The following is a 22,093-nucleotide window of genomic DNA, read 5'->3' on the forward strand; positions in this document are numbered from 1 at the left end:
TTTTTGTTCATTTCATCATTATTATTCTTGTTTGTAATTTTTATTCAATGATAATAATAAAATTTATTCAATAAAATTATGTGAGAGAGAGAGAGAGAGAAAAAAAAATTAAACACATGCACTGATCAAACTGTTGTTACTAGACATGTTTTACGATTTGCATTCGATGACGATGATGTTGATATTGATGAATCTGTCGATGAATCTTTTCGGCCACGATTAGACGATTGATTTGTTGGTTTTCGTTTTTCATTTAGGTTTCCATTATTTGTATTATTATTTGTATCGGCCATATTCTTCTTCTGACGATTTTCATTTTCATTGCTGCTCATGCTGCTATTAACATTCATCAATGTTTGATGATTATTGGAATTATTATCACTGTTTTCGTTGTTGTTGTTGTTATTTGGACATGGTGTTTTCACAAATGTCATGAATGTAAAATTGTTATTTGTTTGCAATTTATTAGCCATTGTCATCGATTCTGGTTGTTGTATTAGTGATTGTGATTTATAATGATTACTGCCATTACTATTACCACGTTGATTCAATGATCCATAATGAAGATAACCATGATGTTGTTGCTGTTGCTGTTGATAATAACGATATTCATCACCACGTAATGATATTGATGGTGACATTTTTAATGATTTAGTTGATGACAGATTATGTTGGCTATGATGATTTGATCGATTCATCATCATTGTTGTTGCTGCTGTGGAATTATGATTATTATTATTATTATTATCACCATCATCATAATCATCAATATCTTTAATTGGTAATGAATCATATGTTGTACTACGAATGAGATTGGTTTTCATTTGTATTTCATGGTTTGCCAATGATCTGCAATGAAAACAAAGAGAAAAGAAAAATTTGAAAATTGATATTTCATTCAATACAATAAATTACCTTCTTATGGGAATCAAACGGTTAAACATAGATCCGGATGATTTATCCGAATAATCATGATCATTAATCAATTCCTGTGATCCACCATTAATCGATAATGGTTGTTTTAATAAATTTCTATTCAATGGTAATGGTGGTTTCGACGTATCCGAAATCGATGATTGTTGTTGTTGCTGTTGCTGTTGTTGTTCATTCAATTTATCATGTGTACTTTTACTTCGTGGCCAGAATTTAATTTTTGATTTATTTTGAACACTTTTTTTATCTGGTTTTGGTGATGAAAATAATTTCGATTTAATATTGGATAATAAAGATTTTTCTTTTGATTTTGTTGTTGTTGTTGTTGTTGTCGATATCGGATTATTGTTATTGAATTGTTGTTGTTGTTGTTTTTGTGGTAATTGTGAATGATGATGATGGTGATGATTTCTAGTTGATGGTAATCTAGGTGGACTATCATCCATAAGTAATTCCATTTCAGTGTTGGTTTCTGCAGCATCTGCACCAACAATTGGATGACGATCAAAATATTTTGATGAAGTTTTCACTACAGCCGTTGTAGCTGTTGATGATGATTTATTCTGAAAATATCTTGCATGACTTTGTACAACTTGTTTACGATGTTTACTTGTAAACATTAGATCACGATCTTCAAAATCAGCTTTCGTATTATTTGTCATAAATTTATGTCCACGATTTAATGAACGTGAATTTTGTTTAAAATTCATTGATCTATCATCATGATGGCTATTGAATGGATAAAATTGTTGATTGAAACCATTGGTAAAATCTAATTCTTCCATACGGTTATTACTGCTACTACGATTACGGCTATGTGGACGATAACGTGTTTCAGATTCCATATCTTCTAAACGTTCTAATTGATGTCCACCATAAGATTCATCACCATTATCATTATTATTAATATAACGACCAAATGAATGAACACTGGCACTTGATTTTGGATAAATCTGATGATTTTGTTTCATTGTAGATGTCGATGATGATGATGATGTTAATGATTTTGTTGTTTTTGGTTTATTTATCATTGCTGCTGTTGTTGTAGGTGGTGTAGATAACATTTGTGCTAAAAATGGATCAATCGATGATGGATTTGGATCGATATTCGGTTTATTATACAATACAATTGTAGCTGTATTTGATTCATTTGTCGTTGTCGTTGTAGCGGTATCATTTATTTGTACGCTGTTGTTGTTATCAACCGGATTCAATGATGATGGATCACAATCATCTAATGGTAATATTTCTGAAATATCTGTATCTGATTGATCAGATTCATAATAATTAAATCCTGTCATCAATTTTTGTTGTTTTGGTTGATCTTTGTTGTTACGCTTGATGTCATTTTTATTATATGTACGTTGATCAAAACCATTGTCAATTTCATCATCATTGCTAGTATTTGATTTCATTTCTGAATGTTGTGTAATTTTCATTTTTGGTAATGTTCGAGATTGTGCCTGCTGTTGTTGTTGTTGTTGTTGATTATTTCGTACTTGAAATGTATGATGAATAGTTGACATTGATTGTTGACCATCACCATTATCACGATTATAAGTTTTCATCACCGATAAATTTCGATTATGATGACGATGATGATGATGATGATGATAACCACCACCATCAGCCGTACTTAATGATGATGATGAATCTTTAACTTCGGATAAATCTTCATCATCGTCATCATAATTATTATCCATACAAGATTGAACTAATGAATGAATTTCTTTGGCACAATTTGATGCTGCTTTTGCAACTAATAAATCCTGGCTATTTGTATTACGTATTGGTACATTATCTATATCGATATCAGAGATTTCTGAATCAATACTAGCCGAACTTTGTGACATTAATGAATGATGATCAATAATCGATGGTGGTTTTGTATTATCCAATAAACTATGTATACTACGATCATCAAATGAACCAGTATCTGATTGATCACCATTATTACCACTAATGTTGATTGGTTGTAATTGTTGCTGCTGCTGCTGTGGTCGTGGTTGTTGTTGTTGTTGATTGTTTTTATTCTGAATTGTAGTACGTGTAGTTGGTATTGGAATCATTTTAGTTTTATTTGCCGGGCTAGTACGATTGGTGACTGAAGTTGTTGTCGTTGTATTTTCACGTTTAGGTTTTCTTGGTGAATTTTTCGTCGATATTATGGGCTGTTGTTGTAGTTGTTGTTGTGCTGCTGCTGCTGTTGACATTGACTTGATTGACCATCTGCTGATTGTCTTTGTGGATATGAAAATGATGACTGACATTGTGCTAGAAAAACAAAACAAAAAAAAATGATTTTTTTTAAATTCAAAAAAAACAACAACAAACAACAAACCTTGTGTACATATTGTATAGGTTTTTTCATCATCATCATCATCATAATTATGGTGATGATGGTGATGTTGATGATTATCAGCCATTCGATTAGAACGATTCGATAATAATTGAGTATTTTGCATATTTGATTGTGCCAAATTAATAAATGTCGTTGGCTGTCTGAAATTATGATGATGATTTTTCGGTAATGAAATAATATGACTATGACTACTACTGCCATCCTGCTGTTGTATTACGGTTGTCTTGGTAACATTGTTTTTCGTTGACAGATTTTTTTGACGATGAGCCATCGATGATGATGATGATGATGATGACAATGCTGGTGTTGTTGAAACTACAGACGACAATAATGATGAACGTGGTCCACCTTTTGTCATTGCAGTTTTTGTTGTTGTCACAGCAACATTATGTCCAGATGATGATGATGATGATGAAGTATTAACATTTGAATCAATACCAAGTTTAATAACAGCATCCAATAATTGATAGTCATCAACGTCATCATCACGAAGAATAACACTAATAGGGGCTTTTTTCAATGATGATGATGATGATGATGGTTCTGTCAACAATTCTGTTGTAGGAGGGTGTGGTTCTTTATTATTTTCCCGATTATTATTGTTGTTGATGGTAGGATTCGGTGCAATCATTACCGTAGCTGTAGCAGTTTCATTATTATTATTATTATTACCGATTCCATTATCTGAATCAAATGATAGGGATGATAATGATGAATGACATTCAGAGAATTGAATCGGTGTATCTTCCACAAAGAATTGTCTATGTTGATCACCACCACCACCACCGCCAACTGATTGTGCACCAGATGATGGCATGTCGATCATCATTGATTGTTTTGTTGAAATTGACGATTTATTACGCAATAATGGCGATTGTTGCTGTGATGATGACAATGATAATGTTGTAGATTGTTGACCACTACTACTGTTATTGTGATGATTCATCATCATCATCGTTGTTGGTAATTGTGGTGAATTTTTATTTGATGTACATTGTTGTTTAACCGAACGTGGTGATGATTTATGGCTATATAATGATCGTGAATTGCCTGAATTTTTATTATGACTAACATTTGAATTTGTGGCCGTTGTTGCAATCGCTGGTGATAATGTCGATGATGATGATGAATGTGCATTAGATTTCTTTTTTGTTGGCAATGCAAATTCAATACATTTCTTTAAAATTTGTTCATCTTCATCATCATCATCATCTGATTCAGATTTTATTTCATTCTTCACAATTATCGATGACGATGATGATTGTTTTTGTTTTTGGTCTTCATTTTTCTTTCGGATTTCATCTTTTTCATTTTTACATTTTTCTAGATTTTTATCAACGTCAATAGTTTCATTTTTATTTTGTTTCTCATCATTATCATCGATGGATTGTTCAACATTTGATGTGATTAAAACATTAATTGCTGATGATGGTTCAACAATGATGGATTGTTCATCATCATCGACATCCAATGAACTAAGACTTGTTGCATGTGAAAAAATGGCTGGTGTATCTTCGGTTTCAAATTTGATAGCCACATCACCATCATTAAAATATTCGCCATCCGTTTTCTCAATATTTCCATTCATTGATGATTTTGTATTATTGGTGGTGGTGGTCCATTGTGTATTATTGTTATTTTTATCCGTTTTAATTGTTTGGTTTTCGACAACATTCGTTGGTTTCGGTGGTAACATTGGTTTCTCAACATTTGATTCTTGCATTATTGATGATTTGGTTGAAGAAATACGTGATACATTACGATTCAATTTTATCGTTGATGTTATATTTATTGGCGATAGAATGTTGTTGTTATTGGTCACAATTTTTGTTGTTTTACCATCATCATCATTATCATGATGATGACTAGAAGAATTCGTTGCTTTCAATGATGATGATGATGATTTTAGCTTCGTTGTTTTCTTTGGTTCATCAACAATTTGTTCATTTTCACGTTCATCTTCATAAATTGATTTCAAATCAATTTCATGTAAATCTGATAATGATGGTGCTAGACTAAATGCCAATGGTGTACCTTCGGTTTCATAGATTTTCACTGAATCTTCAGCCACTGATTCTGATGTTGTTTTTCCGCTTCTATTACGATTTGAATGATGATGATGTCGATGACCATGATTCAATTCATGTCCATCTTCATCGTCTTTATAACGTTCACTAAAATCTGTTATTTCATCCATTGAAATTGTTGTATAATCAAGTTCATCATCATTATCATTATCATCATCGTCATCATCATTATCATCATGGTTGTCATTAATAATTTCATGATCATGATGAATAAATGATTTTCCATTACAATCAGCATTATTTATTGATGTTTGATTAATTTGTGGAATTTGGCACTTTACATCTCCCGAATAGATATCATAATCAGAAGAAATACCATCTGAAATTATAAAATGATTATTATCACAGCTAATTCGAGATGTTGTCGTTGATGGACTTTGACATTTTCGATTAACATTACATAATGATTTTGTAGTAAACGATCCATTTGATTTATTGATTGAATGATGATGAGGATGATGATGATGATGATGATATGTGGGTAGAAATGAATCTGGTGTCGATTTGGTCATAATAATTGTTTGACCATTTAATTGATTATTTCTGATACTATCATGACTTGTTGATCGTGGAAATCTTGTTTTTGTTGTTGTGGTTGAACCAAAATTAAATGATTTACTCAAATCGACTGGCAATTCATCATCATCATCATCAACATGATGATGATGATTATTTGATGATAGATTGGATATTTCATTTTTAATTGCTTTAATTTTTCTCATTGGAAATGATGATATTGATAATGATGTTGATAATTTGCTGTGATGATGTTGTTGTTGATTATGATTTGGTCCATTACCACCACCATCAACATTATTAAATGTTGAATGTATTAGATATGCTTGTGATGTGACCAGATGTTTATATGTAGCCATTGCTCCAATACGTATTGTACGATGTTTTGAATAAAATAGTTTGGCCAATTTTGTTATAGCATTCGATTCAATCATTAAAATTTGATCATTACTTGATTCTTCTGTTTGTAATGTGAATACAGAAAGATTTGATAATGTGACACAAGCATTACTAACAATGTCCAATGATGATGATTCCAAATGATTCAGTAACATTACAATTACATTATGTTTACGTAATATTTGTCGATATCGTTCTTCCATTGCTAGATATGATGATATATTACGAAGAATACGACCACTTGCTTCAACGACAGAAATGGATATTTTACAATTTTTATTTTCATCACCATTTTTTGATTGTTTACGATTTCCATTATCAACAGATGATTTATTTATCATTGTTTTATCATCATTAACATTGCCATTGCTATCTGCGGATAATTTCATTGATTTAATTAAAAATTCTAACGCACCATTAACACGACAAAAATCAGCTTTATTCTGTGGTGAACTAGCCGTTAGATTACCCAATGCTGATAATAAACATTTAATAGTGGATTCTTTTTTTACATTCAACATTGTCTATGAAAACGATTACATAAATGAATGGTAATCATTAGAAAATTTCCCAAAAAAAAAACAAACAAACTTACAGTCGTTAAATGTGTTACGGTTTTCAAATCACGCATTGTTTGCATACTAATATAATTAGTATCCCAACTTAGATTCTGTATTACTTTGGCAATCGCTTCTATAAGATCTTCATTGGATAGTGATAATAATTCAATTAAAACAAGCAAAAATGATTTCTTTGATCCAAGCAATGATTTCACTTGTGGATTATTATAAGTAACATGTGTCAATATCATTAATGAATATAAACGTATTCGATAACAATCTTCATTTGGATTTGAATCACCACCATGGCATTTATAATCAATTTTTATTACCTGTGAAGAGAAAAAGAAATTACAAGTGAATTAAAATGTTTTTTTTTCTTACACATTGGTTTACCTCAGAAATGATAAAAACACCACCGAAAAATTCAATCAATTCAATTGATTGTTTTTCCGTACACATACGATAGAGATCAATGATTAGATTACATGGATGATCAACTGATTCAACAGTGGTGGAATCAGAACGATGTTCCAGGAATTTTTTCAATAAAATTTCAACAAATGCTTTGAGATCTACAAGAATTTTTAATATTTTCAATTCTTTACGATTACGTTTCGTATGTTGAATGATATTATTCAACGCTTGTACTAGATTTCGATGTATCAACGATTGTCGTTGTAATTGTTGTAAATCTACATCATCTTGGTCATCGATTGATTTTTGATTTATTAAACGTATCAACATTGGCACATAACCACAATCACGCATTTCTTGACATAATAATGGTGATTCAGACATGAAACATAATTTTTTAGCAAATTCTTCCAATGATGATAGTTTCATCATTTCTAATAATGAAGATAACATTTCAGAATTTTTTTTCTGTTTTTTATCATCATCACCATCATCGTCGTCATTACGTAATGTATCATCAGAGATTGTTGTTGCCGTTGTTGTTGTTGTTGTTGATGATGAATCAATCGATGAAACCATTGTTGATGCAGATGATAAGGATGATGAAATGCCTGAATCGATACGTTTTTGTTGTTTCATTGTTCTTGTTGTTGATGATGAAGATTTTAGTTCTTGTTCATCATGATCATGATCATCATCATCATGATTATTATTTTTAATCATTTTTGTTGATTGATCTTGATCATGATCTTGGTCATCATCATCATTTGTTTTTGTTTTTGTTTTCATGTTTGATTTATTGTTACTAGAAACCGAAAATCACAAATTGATAAGATGAGCAATGAGAAAAAAGAATGAAACAAAAACATGGAAAAAAATGAAGGCACAAAATAAACAAACCAAAAAAATGAAAAGAAAATGTGCAAAATGAGCAAAATGAGAATGAATCCAGATGAACACACCACACACACACACACACACAAACACACGGTAATCGGTAAGGTCTTTTGTATCGTCTCACATTCAACAAAAACACTTGTAGTGGTCTTAGAAAGTAAAATAAAATGTCTGTCTGTGTGTGTGTGTGTGTATGTCTTTGGTTGGTTGGTTGGTTTGTTGGTGGTAGATTTTATTATGATATCAATGATGATGATGATGATGATAAACAGGTCCAAGTTCGTTGGATTTTTTTTCCTTCTTTCGTCGTCGTTTTTTCTTCCAGATGGGATCGATCAAAATTTTTCGTTTTCGTTCATATTGTGCATGAATGTTTTTTGTTTTTGTTTGTTTGTTTGTTTATTTATCTATCTGTCTGGTAAACAATTTTGATTATCTAAACATTTTTCCATCATCATCATCATCATCATCATCATTTGTTGTTGTTGTTGTTTTTATTTGTGATTCCATCGACAATATAGCATCATTTTTTTTTATTTTCTATATTGCGGCATAAATGTGCCTGTATAATATGAAGTAAATTAAACTTTTTTTCGTCGTCTTCTTCTTCTTCTTCTTCTTCTGGGGAAATACACACAATTTAATCTGATATATCATAGGAAATATTTATATAACCAAAAAAAAAAAAAAATTCATATAGCACACATTTGGCCAACTTTACTGCCGTTGTTGTTGTCGTTGTTGTTTATTTGCGTCTGTCGCATACATTGGATCATATATATAATAATAATAATTTGAGAGTCGACGCGTATTTCAATAAGGGTAACCAATGAATGAAAATAAAAATTCCAAAAAAAAAAAAAAAATTTATCTGTTTACGCATCCATTCCGATTTATCATGGATAAGATAAATGAAAGTAATGAAATGAATTGATACTCTGTGTGTGTGTTTGTGTGTGTGTGTGGAATCTTGATTATTGACTGATAAAATGATTTTTTCTATGACGACGTTGGCCATTGTAAGCAGTTTTTCATATATATATGTGTGTGATAAATCTTAACATCTTTTATAACCTAAATATTACTGTAAAAATTTTTAAATTTTCCAATCAAATTCGGTAATGGCCAATAGATGGCGATCGATACAGTGAAAAGGCGTTTTGAGTAAGTCTGGTGTTTTGATTTGTTGCCATCATCATCGTCATTTTTTTACTGATTTTTTTTTCTTCTTAATTTGATTTTTTGTTTTTGTAGAACCATATTCATTCCTAAAAAAATGGCACTTACACGTGGTAAATTAATTGCCGTTATTGGTGATGAAGTAAGCTGATTAATATTAACATGAAATCAAATCTTGATGATTTTTTTTTCTTTTTTTTCGAATAGGATACATGTGTTGGATTTCTATTTGGTGGTATTGGAGAAGTGAATCGCAGTAAAACACCATCACATAATTTTCTTGTTGTCGAAAAGAATACATTGCCTTCGGAAATTGAGGCAACATTCCAAGCATTCGTTAAACGTGATGATATCGATATCATTTTGATCAATCAAAATATCGCTGAAATGATTCGTCATGTGATTGATGCACATACGGCACCAATACCGGCCATATTGGAAATACCATCCAAAGATCAGCCATATGATCCACAAAAAGATTCCATTTTACGTCGTGCAAAAGGTCTTTATTCAGCTGATGAATATCGATGAACTTACACACACACACACACACTATTATTCACACATGCTAGTCGCTATTTATGATATCCAAGAAAGAGAGAATACATGATTTGTAGTACAAAATATAAAAATTTTTTAATAATCAAGTTCAACAAAACTAAACGAATGAAAAAAAATTATACTTTAATCATCAATCAATTAATCTATGTGTCAATTATCATCATAATTGTTTTTTTTTTGACTAGAAAGAAAAAAGTTTGAAAAAAATGCGAGAACAGATTCCGTTTTTTTCTTCGTTGTTGTTGTGTCGTTAAATGTATTCATTTATCATGTCCAAATGTTTAAATGTTTTCATTTTGAATTTTTCTTCAAAAAATAAAGTCAAATTCTAATAAGCGTGTGTGTGTGTGTGTGTGTGTGTAACTGTGTTTTTTCTCTGTAAAATCGATTGATCCAATGTTTCGATTTGTTCATCAATCAAATAAATGTATACGAATCCATTCACGTAGATCGGATGATGAACGTATCGATTCTAATACTGTTTGTAGATAAATACCATCATCAAATGATACGGCTTGATTGACTGGATCTTTAATCCATTGTATTAATTCATTTTCTGATCTTTCTTCTTGTTGATTATTATTATCATGGTTTAATCCACCATTCGAAATGACAATTGAATTATTATCATTCATCATTGATGTTGATGTTGATGATGAAATCAAATGATGATTATTGATGGTTGTTGTTGTTGTTGTTGTTCCATGAAATGCATTTTTCAATGCTTGTATCATTAATCGTATGCCGATTAGATAGATTTTTGGATAAACATTATATGTTTCATATGAAAAATAATGTTTCATCGTCGTTGATGGCATATCTTGTAATTTATATAATAACGTTTCATGTCCAAAAACATTATTATTATCATTCAATAATGGTTGCTGTAATGCATTAGTAGTAGTAGTAGTAGTAGTGGTCATTATTCCATTCGAATCATCATTATCATTATTATTGTTTGTTCTAAATGCATAAAGATCACCATCACGACAGACAAGATAGCCATTTGTGCCATAAACATAAATTTCATGTTTCGGTTGACAATTTAAATGATGGCCATTAAGCTGTATATTGGCAATAATTGGATCATCTTTAATTGCTGTCAATAATTTTGTTTGTTTATAATTTATAATTTTTGTTTTCATTGATCCATTATCATTATGGTGATCATTTTTATTATTATTATTATTATTGCCATCAATCAATGGATGTAATTCCATTTGAAAATTGACAAAATCTTCTGTTGTATTGAAACGAATTGCTAGAAAAACAAAAAAAAAATCAATCAATCAATATATATATGCATGTGAGGGTCATTCATTTTTTATTCACAAACCATTTTGACTAAGCTGTTTAAAACAATGAATCATTCCATGTACACGATGTGCACGATAATCAGTTAGGAAACTAATTATGTCTATAATGTTTGTGCCATATAATGACAATAATCCACCTCCCATATGTTTATCCCAGATTATTGATTTTTCTTTATAAACTTAACGACAACAAATGAGATCAAAGAATTAGAGAAAAAAAAACAAATGGAAAAAATGAAAAGGATATATTATTATTATTATTATTACCAGAAATAACATCACACATAACTGTTGCATTTATTAGACGAATATGGCCAAGATAATTATCATCAATAATCAATCTACGCATTATATTGAATGTTGGTACGAAACGTAAACCAGTTAAAAATAATGTTATCAATGCCGGATAATTTGAAGCAGCTTTACGCATCCTTATGGTATCTTTCAACGAATGTGATGGTGGCCAATCACAAATAACATGTTTACCAATACCACATGCTTTCGATGCAATTTGATTATGATAATGTGGTGGACAAGCAGTGACAATCAATTGTACTGATGGCAATAATAATACTTTATCAATTATCGTTGAATAAAATGGTATTGAACGCATTCGACTCAGCTGTTGGGCATCATCCAGATTTGGTGACCAAATACCTTCAATACGGAAACCTTGTTCCTGTAGTTGATCGATCAACAAATGGGCCAATGTACCCGTGCCAAAAAAACCAACACCAGGCAACATTTTTTTCAGACTAATGTCGTTGTTTTTTTTTGTTGAAAATTTTAAAAATTACAATATTTTTTCAGTTGAAATTCAATTGAATTTTCGTTGTTGTTGTTGTTGTTGGTGGTGGTGGTGGTGGATTGAAGATTACGTTATCGTCATCATCATCTTTGATGTTGTCGTCGTAAAAGCAAAGCATAAAAAAACGTTATCAACAAGTTTGTAAAAAAAAAACTTTGCAATCATACACTAAACAACATATTATCCATTGAGATATTTTTTTTTGACATTTCAATGATCTGTGTTTGTGTGTGTGTATATTGCAATCAATTTTTTTTCTGATGTTTTTAACATCATCATCATCATCATTATAACAACCAAAAACAAAAAAAGAAAATCATAAAACACACACACGCACACTTATGACATTTCATCACCAATCAATCAACAGCAGCAGCAGCAGCAGCAGAAAAAATGTTTTTTTTTTACTTGTTGCTTGTATTTATTGAAATAATGACGATGAATGATTTTAATGATGATGATGATTGATTGATTTGATTGAACATGAACCACCGGAAAAAATGCAATTTTTTTTAACTGGAAATCAATTTGTTTTAGCAGAAACAAAACAAAACAAAACAAAAAAACACCAATGATGATTCTAATGGCACAAACAAAGAAAAGAAAAATTTCGTCGTTTTTTTATCGTTTAGTTTAGTTTTATTTTCGGTCAAATCTTGTTGTCATTATTATTGGTGATAAAATTCAATAATCACTGTCATAATTTGTTTTTTTTTTCTTGTAATCGTATTGACATGAATTTTTCATCACCATCATCATGGTTGAATTCTAAACACAATGATGATGATGATAGTGGATGGGCAATCGTTTTTTCATTTAATGTTTTTTTTCGTCGATGATGATTATGATGATGAAAAAATCAACAAAAAAAAATCAGCATGACACACACACACAGAGAGAGAAAGAGAGATACAACACACCCACAACCAATCAAATATTCGTCGTCGTCGTCGTCGTCAAAGTGATTTTTATGTGTTTTGTTTACAACAGTTATTCACACACACATGAAATGAATGCTCACCATTTTTTTTTCGGTTCATTTCGGGATTGAATGATGAAACAACGGCATACCAACACAAAACAACCGTAAAGTATATGAAGAATAATGTTGAACTAGCAGTAAACAAATTTTGGGATATAATAATCATCATGATGATGATGATGATGATGATCATCATCAATATTTATCCGCACGCGCCGTGTTTATTTTTTTTTACAACAGATCGATGATGTTTTTCTTTCATTTTTTTTTTTAGTTCAATATTCATATATATAGAAAAATTTAATGTGCACATGCACACACACACCAGACATTGACGAAAAAGATAACTGTGTGTGTGTGTGTGTGTATTTGTGTTTCGAGGACGATGATGTGATGGAGAATAGATTCACATTTTGAATTTCAAATTGGCGCCCAAAATGAAATTTGTTGTTTAGCCAGGATGTGAAAATCAACACAAAAAAAACCACACAAAACAACAGAAAAAATCTTGTGACAGGATGTTGATATCAATGATTAATTAATCAATCGATCGATTAGTAAACACAAAGCACAAATGCACACACCGATCATTTCCATGGCCATCATCATGAACATCTTTTTTTCTAATGGCATTCATGAATTGACCGATAAATAAAACAAAACAGCAGCAGCAGCAGCAATAAAAAGAAACGGAGGAAAAAAAACACGAAAAACACTTCTCTTTCACCTCATCATCATCATCATCATTATCATCGTTGTTGTCGTTTAGTGACGCTTGGCAGAAATTATTTTTTTTTTTAATTTCGAATGTTTGTCATACACATTCTCAAAACACACGAAACAAAAAGTCAAAAAAAAATGGAGTCAAACAAACACCTGGAAATGTGTGTGTGTGTGTGTGTGTGTGTGTGTGTGTGTTTCATTTAATTTCGTTTCGTTTCGTTTCGTTTTGTATCGTACAGAACGACAAACATATCTTGCTTGTTGCTCTTGATGTATATGTAAGTCATTTATATTCATTTTCTTTCTCTCCATCTCTCTCTCTATTCGTTTGACTATCTAAAAGATTCATTTAGATTTCAAAGTCAATGTCAATAACGCAAATGGCAGAAAAAAAAAGAGAAAACAAAAATTCAAGAATAAACACAATCATCATCACTAGGATATTTGAAATGTTGTTGATGATGATGATGATGATGATGATGATGATGATGCAATTAAATTACAAAATTTGAGATAATTTTTTTCGTATTTTCAACAACATTCATTTGATTTTTTTTTGGGTGCTATAAATCAATCAAAAAAAGAAAAGAAAAAAGATTTTCTAATCGAAAATTCAAAATCAACCCAATAGAACCACCAATCAACCAGCCAGCCAACCAACCAACCAGCCAAACATAAACATCATTATCGGTCGATTGATTCACGATAAGTTGAAGCTCATTTGAATTCATCCATTTATTAAACAATTTATTCATTTCAGTGTTCGAAAAAAAAAACAAAACAAAACAAAAAAAAAAGAAATTTGCATGGCTAGGCGATCTAATTACTGTTTTTCTTTTTCTTTTTCTTTTTGTGCCCAACACGGAAATTTGGCCAACCATTCAAAACAATGACAATGGTTGCCTATACTGCTACTGCTACCCACTATATGACGACAACAACGGTGATGAATTCTTTTCTTTGCAAATAATGAAAAAAAAGATCTAAATAAATAGCCAATAAAATGAGATTCATGCATGAAAGAAAAAAACAGTTATAGCTAGTTTATTAGTCATCAAGTCAAGTTGGATTTTTTTGTATTTTCTTGTTTTCACAAGAAAATGATCATCGAAGTATGGAAAAATGATAAAAACAAGAGAGAAAGAAACTGTTATTGTCATCGTTGGAATGTTGGTTGGTGATAATCATCATCATCATCATAATCAACATTTATAAAGACTGGACGAATGGCCAAGAAAAAACAAAGACAAAAAACAAAACAATGAACTAAATGAAAGAATGATTAAAATACAGACAGACCAAGTCAGTCAGTCAGTCAGTCAGTCATTCGACTTTGACACATTGGTAGAAATGAACTTTGACTTTTTGTCATTATCATTGTGAATGATGATTTGAATATCGAACGTTTTTGTTTCGTTTGTTCATCACACAAATTTCCACACAATTTGAAACATAATCCAAACGATGATGATGTGATTTATTTACAAAATTCGCCGAAAATATGTTTTTTTTTCTACACACACACAGGAAACACGCACAAATTACACGAAATGGTACAAAAAGAATATTTCGGAGATGGAATGAAAGAACAAAATATATGAGCCGTTGCAAAAAAAAATACCTGGAGAACAAATTGAATTCACGAGAAAAAAAACGTAATCAAAACAAAAGTAAAAACAAAAATGTTTTCATCGTTTTGAATATCTGTGTGTGGGTGATATTTGGATAAAATAGAAATCTCACCTAAAATGATGGTGTTTGGAAAAGTAGAAGGGATACAAACACACACACACATTCCAGCCAAAAAAAAAAATTACCGAGATGAATGGAACACACACATCGAAAACACCGATGATAAAGACACAAAAAAAAACATAACGAACATTTCGCTAGAATCACAAAATTTTTTTTTTTTGTAAATATAAATCACACGTAAAACACACAAATACGAAATTTGATTTATTGAAAAAATTTCCACAATGACCAAAATGAAAAGAACCGAAATGTAATTGGCTATTTTCTTTGGAAATCTTATTCAACGGAAATGATAATGATTATGTGTTTGAGATAATAAGATAGCAAGATATCACTGTATCATTGGTATCAGTGCATTGTATAAAATTGGCTTTTTCAAATTATATTCTATTCAACTTTTTTTCTATATACTTTTCATCATATATGAAGCGAACCCACAACATTTTTCACAACAAATGTGTAGTCACACTGTTGGATACTACCACTACCAAAAAAAATTTTTTTTTTTTAGACAAAATCGATTATTTTGGTCGATTGTGTAATGTGTGAATATCACAGTCAGAAATAAGCTCGCGCGCGCAAATTGAATGTGCACGTTCAACAAGTAGTGGTACAACGAGTTGAGCAAGCTATTGCTGAATAATATATTTGTTTTTTTTTCTGATTGTTTTGTCTGTTGTTGGGTCGGTCGGTGCACTCACGAAAAAATCATCATACCACATTTTCGTTGTTGTTAACAAAAAATTCCATCACACAAGACCAAAAAAAAGAAAACGACCATATTTTTTCATCATCATCATCATCGAATGCTTTGTTCGACCAGAGAACTTTATGTTTTTTCGATTTTTTTCACATAAAATTTGTCTTGACTTTTGAGTAAAAATTCTTTCGAATCTGATTTTAAATTGAAACCAAAATTTCCATCATCTGAATCACTAGTCGAATTCGAAAATCATAAATGTTTCGAATGATTTGATCTCATTGAAAACAGCAACATAAAACAAAAAAATGAAAAAACGACGAACATGGCATTAGTGAATCGTTTTGAACAGGAAGATCCGCCAACATTATTGATACAGCCAAATCAGTTTATTTCATCAACAACATCGACATCAAAATTAACATCATCATCATCATTACTATTATCATCATCGGCATCATCATTGACATCATCAATATTTGGAACAAATCTAAATCTAAATAATTTATCTAACGAGACGAAATACTATCTATTTGGTACATTTACAATTTGTACATGGACATATTCATCTGATCCAAACAATATGGATGATGATGATGATGATGGTGAAAACAAAGATGAAGACGGCAACAACAATGGTGGCGGCGGTGACAACAACGATGATTGTAAATATAGTAAAGATGAGAATAAATATCGAATTCCAACCACACCATGTCGTTGTGTTATGTATCGTAATAATTTATTGGAACATTTATTGACATTTTTGGATAGAAAAAAGAATGAAAAAAATGATAATGAAGATTTAGAAGGAGAAGAAAATGATGATGATGCGGATAATTATAAATCTATTTTCAAAGTAAAATGTGATCTTTGTTCACATTCATTAGGTAAGTATATTTGGATTTGATTTACGCCGGTGATTGTAATAATTTTTCATTCATTATTTTTACAGATCAACATTTGCAATATTTTCGTTCATCTAAACCATCATTATTCGATGGCAATAATATAGCTATATTGGATGATTATCTTTATAAAGCTGTCGATAGTTTCCATTTGATGTGTCTGTATAGTCAAGCAACTTTATTCCAGAAACGGCCATTATTCACTATTTATAATCTAATCAATGGCTATCTATGCAATTATGTTGATGTTGAATATAATTATCGCCAGCCACCATTTGAAATGCCCACTATTGAACAATTATTGAATTCGATCGCTAATAATAATAATAATAATCATGTTGTTGGTGAAAATATGACCGTACGGAAATATTCTGAAATTTTTCTTCGCCTGTTTGATCGTCATAAATTCCAATCAATCAGTATTGATCGTACCCAAGAACAATCGGAACAGTTAAAAATATTTAAAGAATTATTTCTGGTATTTTGTTTGCTGCCACGAACGATTAAATCGTGAGTTTTTTTTGTTTGTTTTGTTCATGATTTTAACAGATTTTTAATCAATTTTTTTCGTTCATAGACTAAAAGAATATCGACCATCAGAAATATTTGGCCGTTCACATTTATTATCAATAATCGATATTTTACGTCAAGATTTTGATAAACACATCCACATTGATGATGAAAATTATCAAATATTTCGCAATCTAATCATTACTGAATGTCCATTCATAACGGATTCAGATAATATGAATTCAAATTCATCTAATGCAGCTAATCAAATTAACGTTACGCCATCTATGGATGATCGAAGATCTAAATCACCTCATAATTCTTCAATAACATCGTCAAGATTACGTCGTCATAGTTTAGATTATATACTGACTGATGGTATTCGTGTTTGCGATGTAGAACGTTTATATCAACATCAGAATGAAATATTTGATCGTTGTAGCTGTGTACGTACTATAACATTTGGATCGCCATCGATTGTTGGCGGTGGTGGTGGTGGTGACGATTCAGCAGCTATACGTAATGAAGATTTAATATTTATTCGAATTGATCCATTAACATTTGAACCTGCTAATGCTTTAATGGAAATCAAACATTTTATTGTACGTAGTGCTGCTATATTAATCAATGATCGTCTAAAACGAATGGGTTCGATGAATGTACGGGATAAATTATTCTCAGATAATGTTACAACATTAGTATTGATACATCGACCAACTGGTCGTTTATTAGCAGTGTTGACATATGATTTTCGTCCAATAGAAAATCTTGGTGAATTAATATTCTTGGTCGTTAGGCCTAAATATCAACGTCGTGGTTATGGTTCAATGTTATTATCAATAATGTCAAAAATAATTATACCGAATTGCGCTGAATATGCTGTACATGCTGATTTAGGTGCCATTGAATTCTATAGACGTATTGGTTTTGTTCAAGAAATGAATACAAAAGAAATTCAACGTTTAGAACGATTTATGGGCCAATATACTGGTTCAATATTGATGCGTGTTAATCGTACGACAATGATAGAGAAACTGCGTAATTTAACATTAACATCGGTTGAATTAATCACGCTTGACGATATTCAACCAACAAGATCGCATTGTCCAATTCATATTGGTCTAAAATCGACAACATTACAACATCATCCTGGTGAGAATAATAATAATAATAATAATAATAATAATAGTAAATTAAATGAAATTACTGATGAAGAATTACGAACATTTCATCATACAATACGTGAACATTTTGCACCATTAATGGTGGCCACACAAAATGATCGTGATTCATTGGCCGAATCACGTGGTTTTGTTAAACGTTTTTTTAATGATTATAATAATTTATTTTCATTGAAAGAATATAATCCTGATTTAATGAATATCGATCTATTACGTATACTGTATTATCGTTTATTATGGTTTATTGCACACTGCCAATGGAAATATAGACGTGATGATAAATTGACTATTGCAAGAAAAGCTGAATGTCATTTGAAACGTTTAATGGTATTTAAATTTGGTATTGAAGAAATGTTTTGAACATAATGGAAAAAAAATATATATATAATTCATATTCATATTTGTTGTGATCTCACTTGGTCTTTTATTTTTTATTTTTTTTTTGCTTCGAAACTGGTCCAGCATTTTTGTTTTGATATCACCACCTTGAATTCAATTTACAAGTTTTATTTCATATTCATCATCATCATTACCATTCCGTTCTATTCATTCATACATACATGATCTATCTAATAATAATGATAAAGATGTGTTCATTTTTGCCATATTTTTATTCTCCATTCATTCATTCATTCACTTTTTTTTCACTTTCTTTCTTTTCTCTTTTTTTTCTTGATATATTGAAATAAAAGCTCAAATCATTTTTTTTCAACCATTACCAGATTGAGTTGAAAGTTTTGTGGTTGTTGTCGTTGTTGTCGTTGTTGTTGTTATCGTTCATCATCACCTAATCATCGATCAATTCAATGGATGATGAACATTGAAACATTAAACAGAATGAAAATGAATGATTTTGATTTTCTTCTGATTACACACACACACATTATCAATATTGAAAAAGTGGAATGACGAAAAATAAATAAAAAATCACAAGATTCGAATGTGTGATATATTTATACATTCGTTCGTTTTGTATATTTATCATCATCATCATCATCATCGTCAACAACATAATATTTGGTTGCTACGCATGTTGAGCTTTGCTCAATCAATGAATCAATCATTTGAAATTAGATTCAAGTTTGTTGATGATGTGATGATTTTGTTTGTTTTCGTGTTATATAGACATGTTTAAATGTCGACCACAGTCAGCCGATGAATGTCATTTTCAATTTCAATTGAGCAGAAAATTTTTTTTTGTGTGCGTGTTTAAAAAAAAATAATAAACAACAAAGATGCTTCGTCATCATAACCGTTATCGATTCATGATCGGTGCAATTCTTCTTGTTGTACAATGGTCAATCCATGTTTGTCAATCGCAGGAAATATTGGAATTTGAAAAACGTAACCATATTCCTGATGATGAATTTGATTTTCTTTCCGATGATTATATTGATTTTATCAATAAACAATTGAATACAAGTTGGCGTGCTGGCCGTAATTTTGATTCAGATGCATCAAAAATTTATATTCAAGGTTTAATGGGTACATTGCCAACACCGGAACATTTAAAATTACCTAAATTATATCATCGCATCGATGATGATGAACGTTTACCTGATGAATTTGATTCACGTAAAAAATGGCCAAAATGTAAAACAATAAATGAAATACGTGATCAAGGTCCTTGTGGTTCGTGTTGGGCATTCGGTGCTGCTGAAGCAATGTCTGATCGTGTTTGTATCGGTAGTAATGGTAGAATCAATGTGGAATTATCACCAGAAGATTTAGTTTCGTGTTGTCATGATTGTGGTGCCGGTTGTAATGGTGGTTTTCCAGCTGCAGCATGGAGCTATTTTGTACATAATGGTTTAGTTAGTGGTGGTCTTTATGGTAATCATCATACCTGTCAACCATATGTGTTTGCACCATGTGAACATCATATGAAAGGTAAAAGGCCACCTTGTTCGGATATTCAGCCAACACCAAAATGTCAAAATAAATGTGACAAATTCTATAATCATACATACAATGATGATAAACATTATGGACGTAAAGCATATTCACTTACATCGAATCCTGAACATATTATGAAAGATATCATGGTCAATGGTCCAGTTGAAGCAGATTTCAGTGTTTATGAGGATTTTCTTCAATACAAATCCGGTGTTTATCAAAGACATAGCCATAAATTTTTAGGTGGCCATGCTATACGTATATTAGGATGGGGTATAGACGCTAATAGCAAACTACCATATTGGCTTTGTGCCAATTCATGGAATACTGATTGGGGTGAAGCTGGTTTTTTCCGTATGTTACGTGGCCATAATGAATGCGATATTGAAGAAGACATTAATGCTGGTATTGCACGGATTTCGAAATTTTGAATTTTATTCTTTTTTGTTTCTGGCCACAAAACTCTCTATCACACACACAAACAAAGAATTGACAGCATTGTTTTTAATGAAAACTAAAAAACAAAAATTTATTTCAAATTATTCCAAAAGATTAAAAAAAATAACAAATGTGAAAAGTTTAAATAAAAACAATTTTTGATTCAAATAAAACCAAAACAAGAGAAAAAACGAGAGAAAACAACACAAATTTTGATGACAATGACTGGAATTTTGATGAATGTAAAATCAGGAAAAAAAATTTCAACAAAAATTGCAAAATAAAATGAAAATTATGGAAAACGGCATTTTTTTGTCGTTGGTTTTTTTTTTGATTTTTAAATCGCTCAGAAGGCTGATTATACTGTTGAAAAAAAAGTTGATTTTGATTTTGATTTTGTCCAGCTATTCCGGCTGGACTCAGAAGGCTATTTTGATTGATTGATTGATTGATTAATCAATTCTAAATTCTATGAAAAAAAAATGAAAATAAAATGGGAAAAAAAGTTGAATTTTGTAGAATTTACAAAAAAAGAATCGAAAAAAATTGAAAAAAAACACTATGACTACAAGAATTTCGAACGAAAAAAAAAAATAAAACCAAAAAAAAAAACAACAAAACGAAATGAAACTAACACACACACACACAAAGAAAAAAATGGCGACTTGGATCGAAAAAAAATACTCTAGAAAACTTTGAGCCTGGTTATATTATTGGTTTGGCCAAAAAAAAAAATTTTTTTGGTTCCAGAACATTGTGTATAGAGATTCTTGATATTTTTTTTTTGGTTTGATATATATGTTGAAAACAGCAGCAGCAGCAGCAGCACAATCATATATACATACACACACACACAGATACAAACATCCTTAGTTTGATTGGAGCGGATAGTTCCAGAAAAGGCGGAGCTTATTTCCAATGATATATATAAAATATGATGCAATTGATTTTGGTATTGTATTTATTTA

The 22,093-nt window shown here is 30.6% G+C and overlaps 5 protein-coding genes across 6 annotated transcripts; 3 read left to right on the forward strand and 2 right to left on the reverse strand.

Moving 5' to 3' along the window:
• Positions 1–27: 27 nt before the first annotated feature.
• On the reverse strand, positions 28–9,112 carry LOC124498445 (uncharacterized). Its single transcript, XM_075731461.1, has 8 exons — positions 7,254–9,112; positions 6,893–7,189; positions 3,644–6,821; positions 3,479–3,595; positions 3,145–3,207; positions 2,433–3,103; positions 916–2,399; positions 28–849 (listed from the first exon to the last, which is right to left on the reverse strand). Exons 1-8 carry the CDS (start codon positions 8,061–8,063, stop codon positions 126–128), a joined length of 7,344 nt encoding a protein of 2,447 aa, XP_075587576.1. The 5' UTR covers positions 8,064–9,112; the 3' UTR covers positions 28–125.
• A 26-nt stretch (positions 9,113–9,138) lies between these two features.
• On the forward strand, positions 9,139–10,246 carry Vha14-1 (V-type proton ATPase subunit Vha14-1). The gene is made up of 4 exons (XM_075731464.1): positions 9,139–9,190; positions 9,304–9,335; positions 9,426–9,492; positions 9,558–10,246. The coding sequence occupies exons 1-4, from the start codon at positions 9,161–9,163 to the stop codon at positions 9,879–9,881; spliced, it is 453 nt and encodes a 150-aa protein (XP_075587579.1). The 5' UTR covers positions 9,139–9,160; the 3' UTR covers positions 9,882–10,246.
• On the reverse strand, positions 10,020–13,930 carry LOC124498455 (glucose-fructose oxidoreductase domain-containing protein 2). Of its 2 annotated transcripts, none has more exons than XM_075731463.1 (3): positions 11,495–13,930; positions 11,248–11,397; positions 10,020–11,172 (listed from the first exon to the last, which is right to left on the reverse strand). In XM_075731463.1, the coding sequence occupies exons 1-3, from the start codon at positions 11,970–11,972 to the stop codon at positions 10,325–10,327; spliced, it is 1,476 nt and encodes a 491-aa protein (XP_075587578.1). In that variant the 5' UTR covers positions 11,973–13,930; the 3' UTR covers positions 10,020–10,324. The 2 variants fall into 2 exon arrangements, with proteins under 2 accessions (XP_075587578.1, XP_075587577.1); XM_075731462.1 differs by having other exon boundaries at positions 11,248–11,406; positions 11,495–13,926.
• Positions 13,931–16,088: 2,158 nt separating this feature from the next.
• LOC124498415 (histone acetyltransferase KAT2A) lies at positions 16,089–19,506 on the forward strand. Its single transcript, XM_047062165.2, has 3 exons — positions 16,089–17,082; positions 17,148–17,610; positions 17,678–19,506. The coding sequence occupies exons 1-3, from the start codon at positions 16,521–16,523 to the stop codon at positions 19,149–19,151; spliced, it is 2,499 nt and encodes an 832-aa protein (XP_046918121.2). The 5' UTR covers positions 16,089–16,520; the 3' UTR covers positions 19,152–19,506.
• A 323-nt stretch (positions 19,507–19,829) lies between these two features.
• LOC124498425 (cathepsin B) lies at positions 19,830–21,432 on the forward strand. Its single transcript, XM_047062177.2, has one exon. The coding sequence runs from the start codon at positions 20,027–20,029 to the stop codon at positions 21,116–21,118; it is 1,092 nt and encodes a 363-aa protein (XP_046918133.1). The 5' UTR covers positions 19,830–20,026; the 3' UTR covers positions 21,119–21,432.
• Positions 21,433–22,093: the final 661 nt, after the last annotated feature.

Source organism: Dermatophagoides farinae, chromosome 5 (genome assembly GCF_024713945.1).
Source record: "Dermatophagoides farinae isolate YC_2012a chromosome 5, ASM2471394v1, whole genome shotgun sequence".
Lineage (NCBI taxonomy): Eukaryota > Metazoa > Arthropoda > Arachnida > Sarcoptiformes > Pyroglyphidae > Dermatophagoides > Dermatophagoides farinae.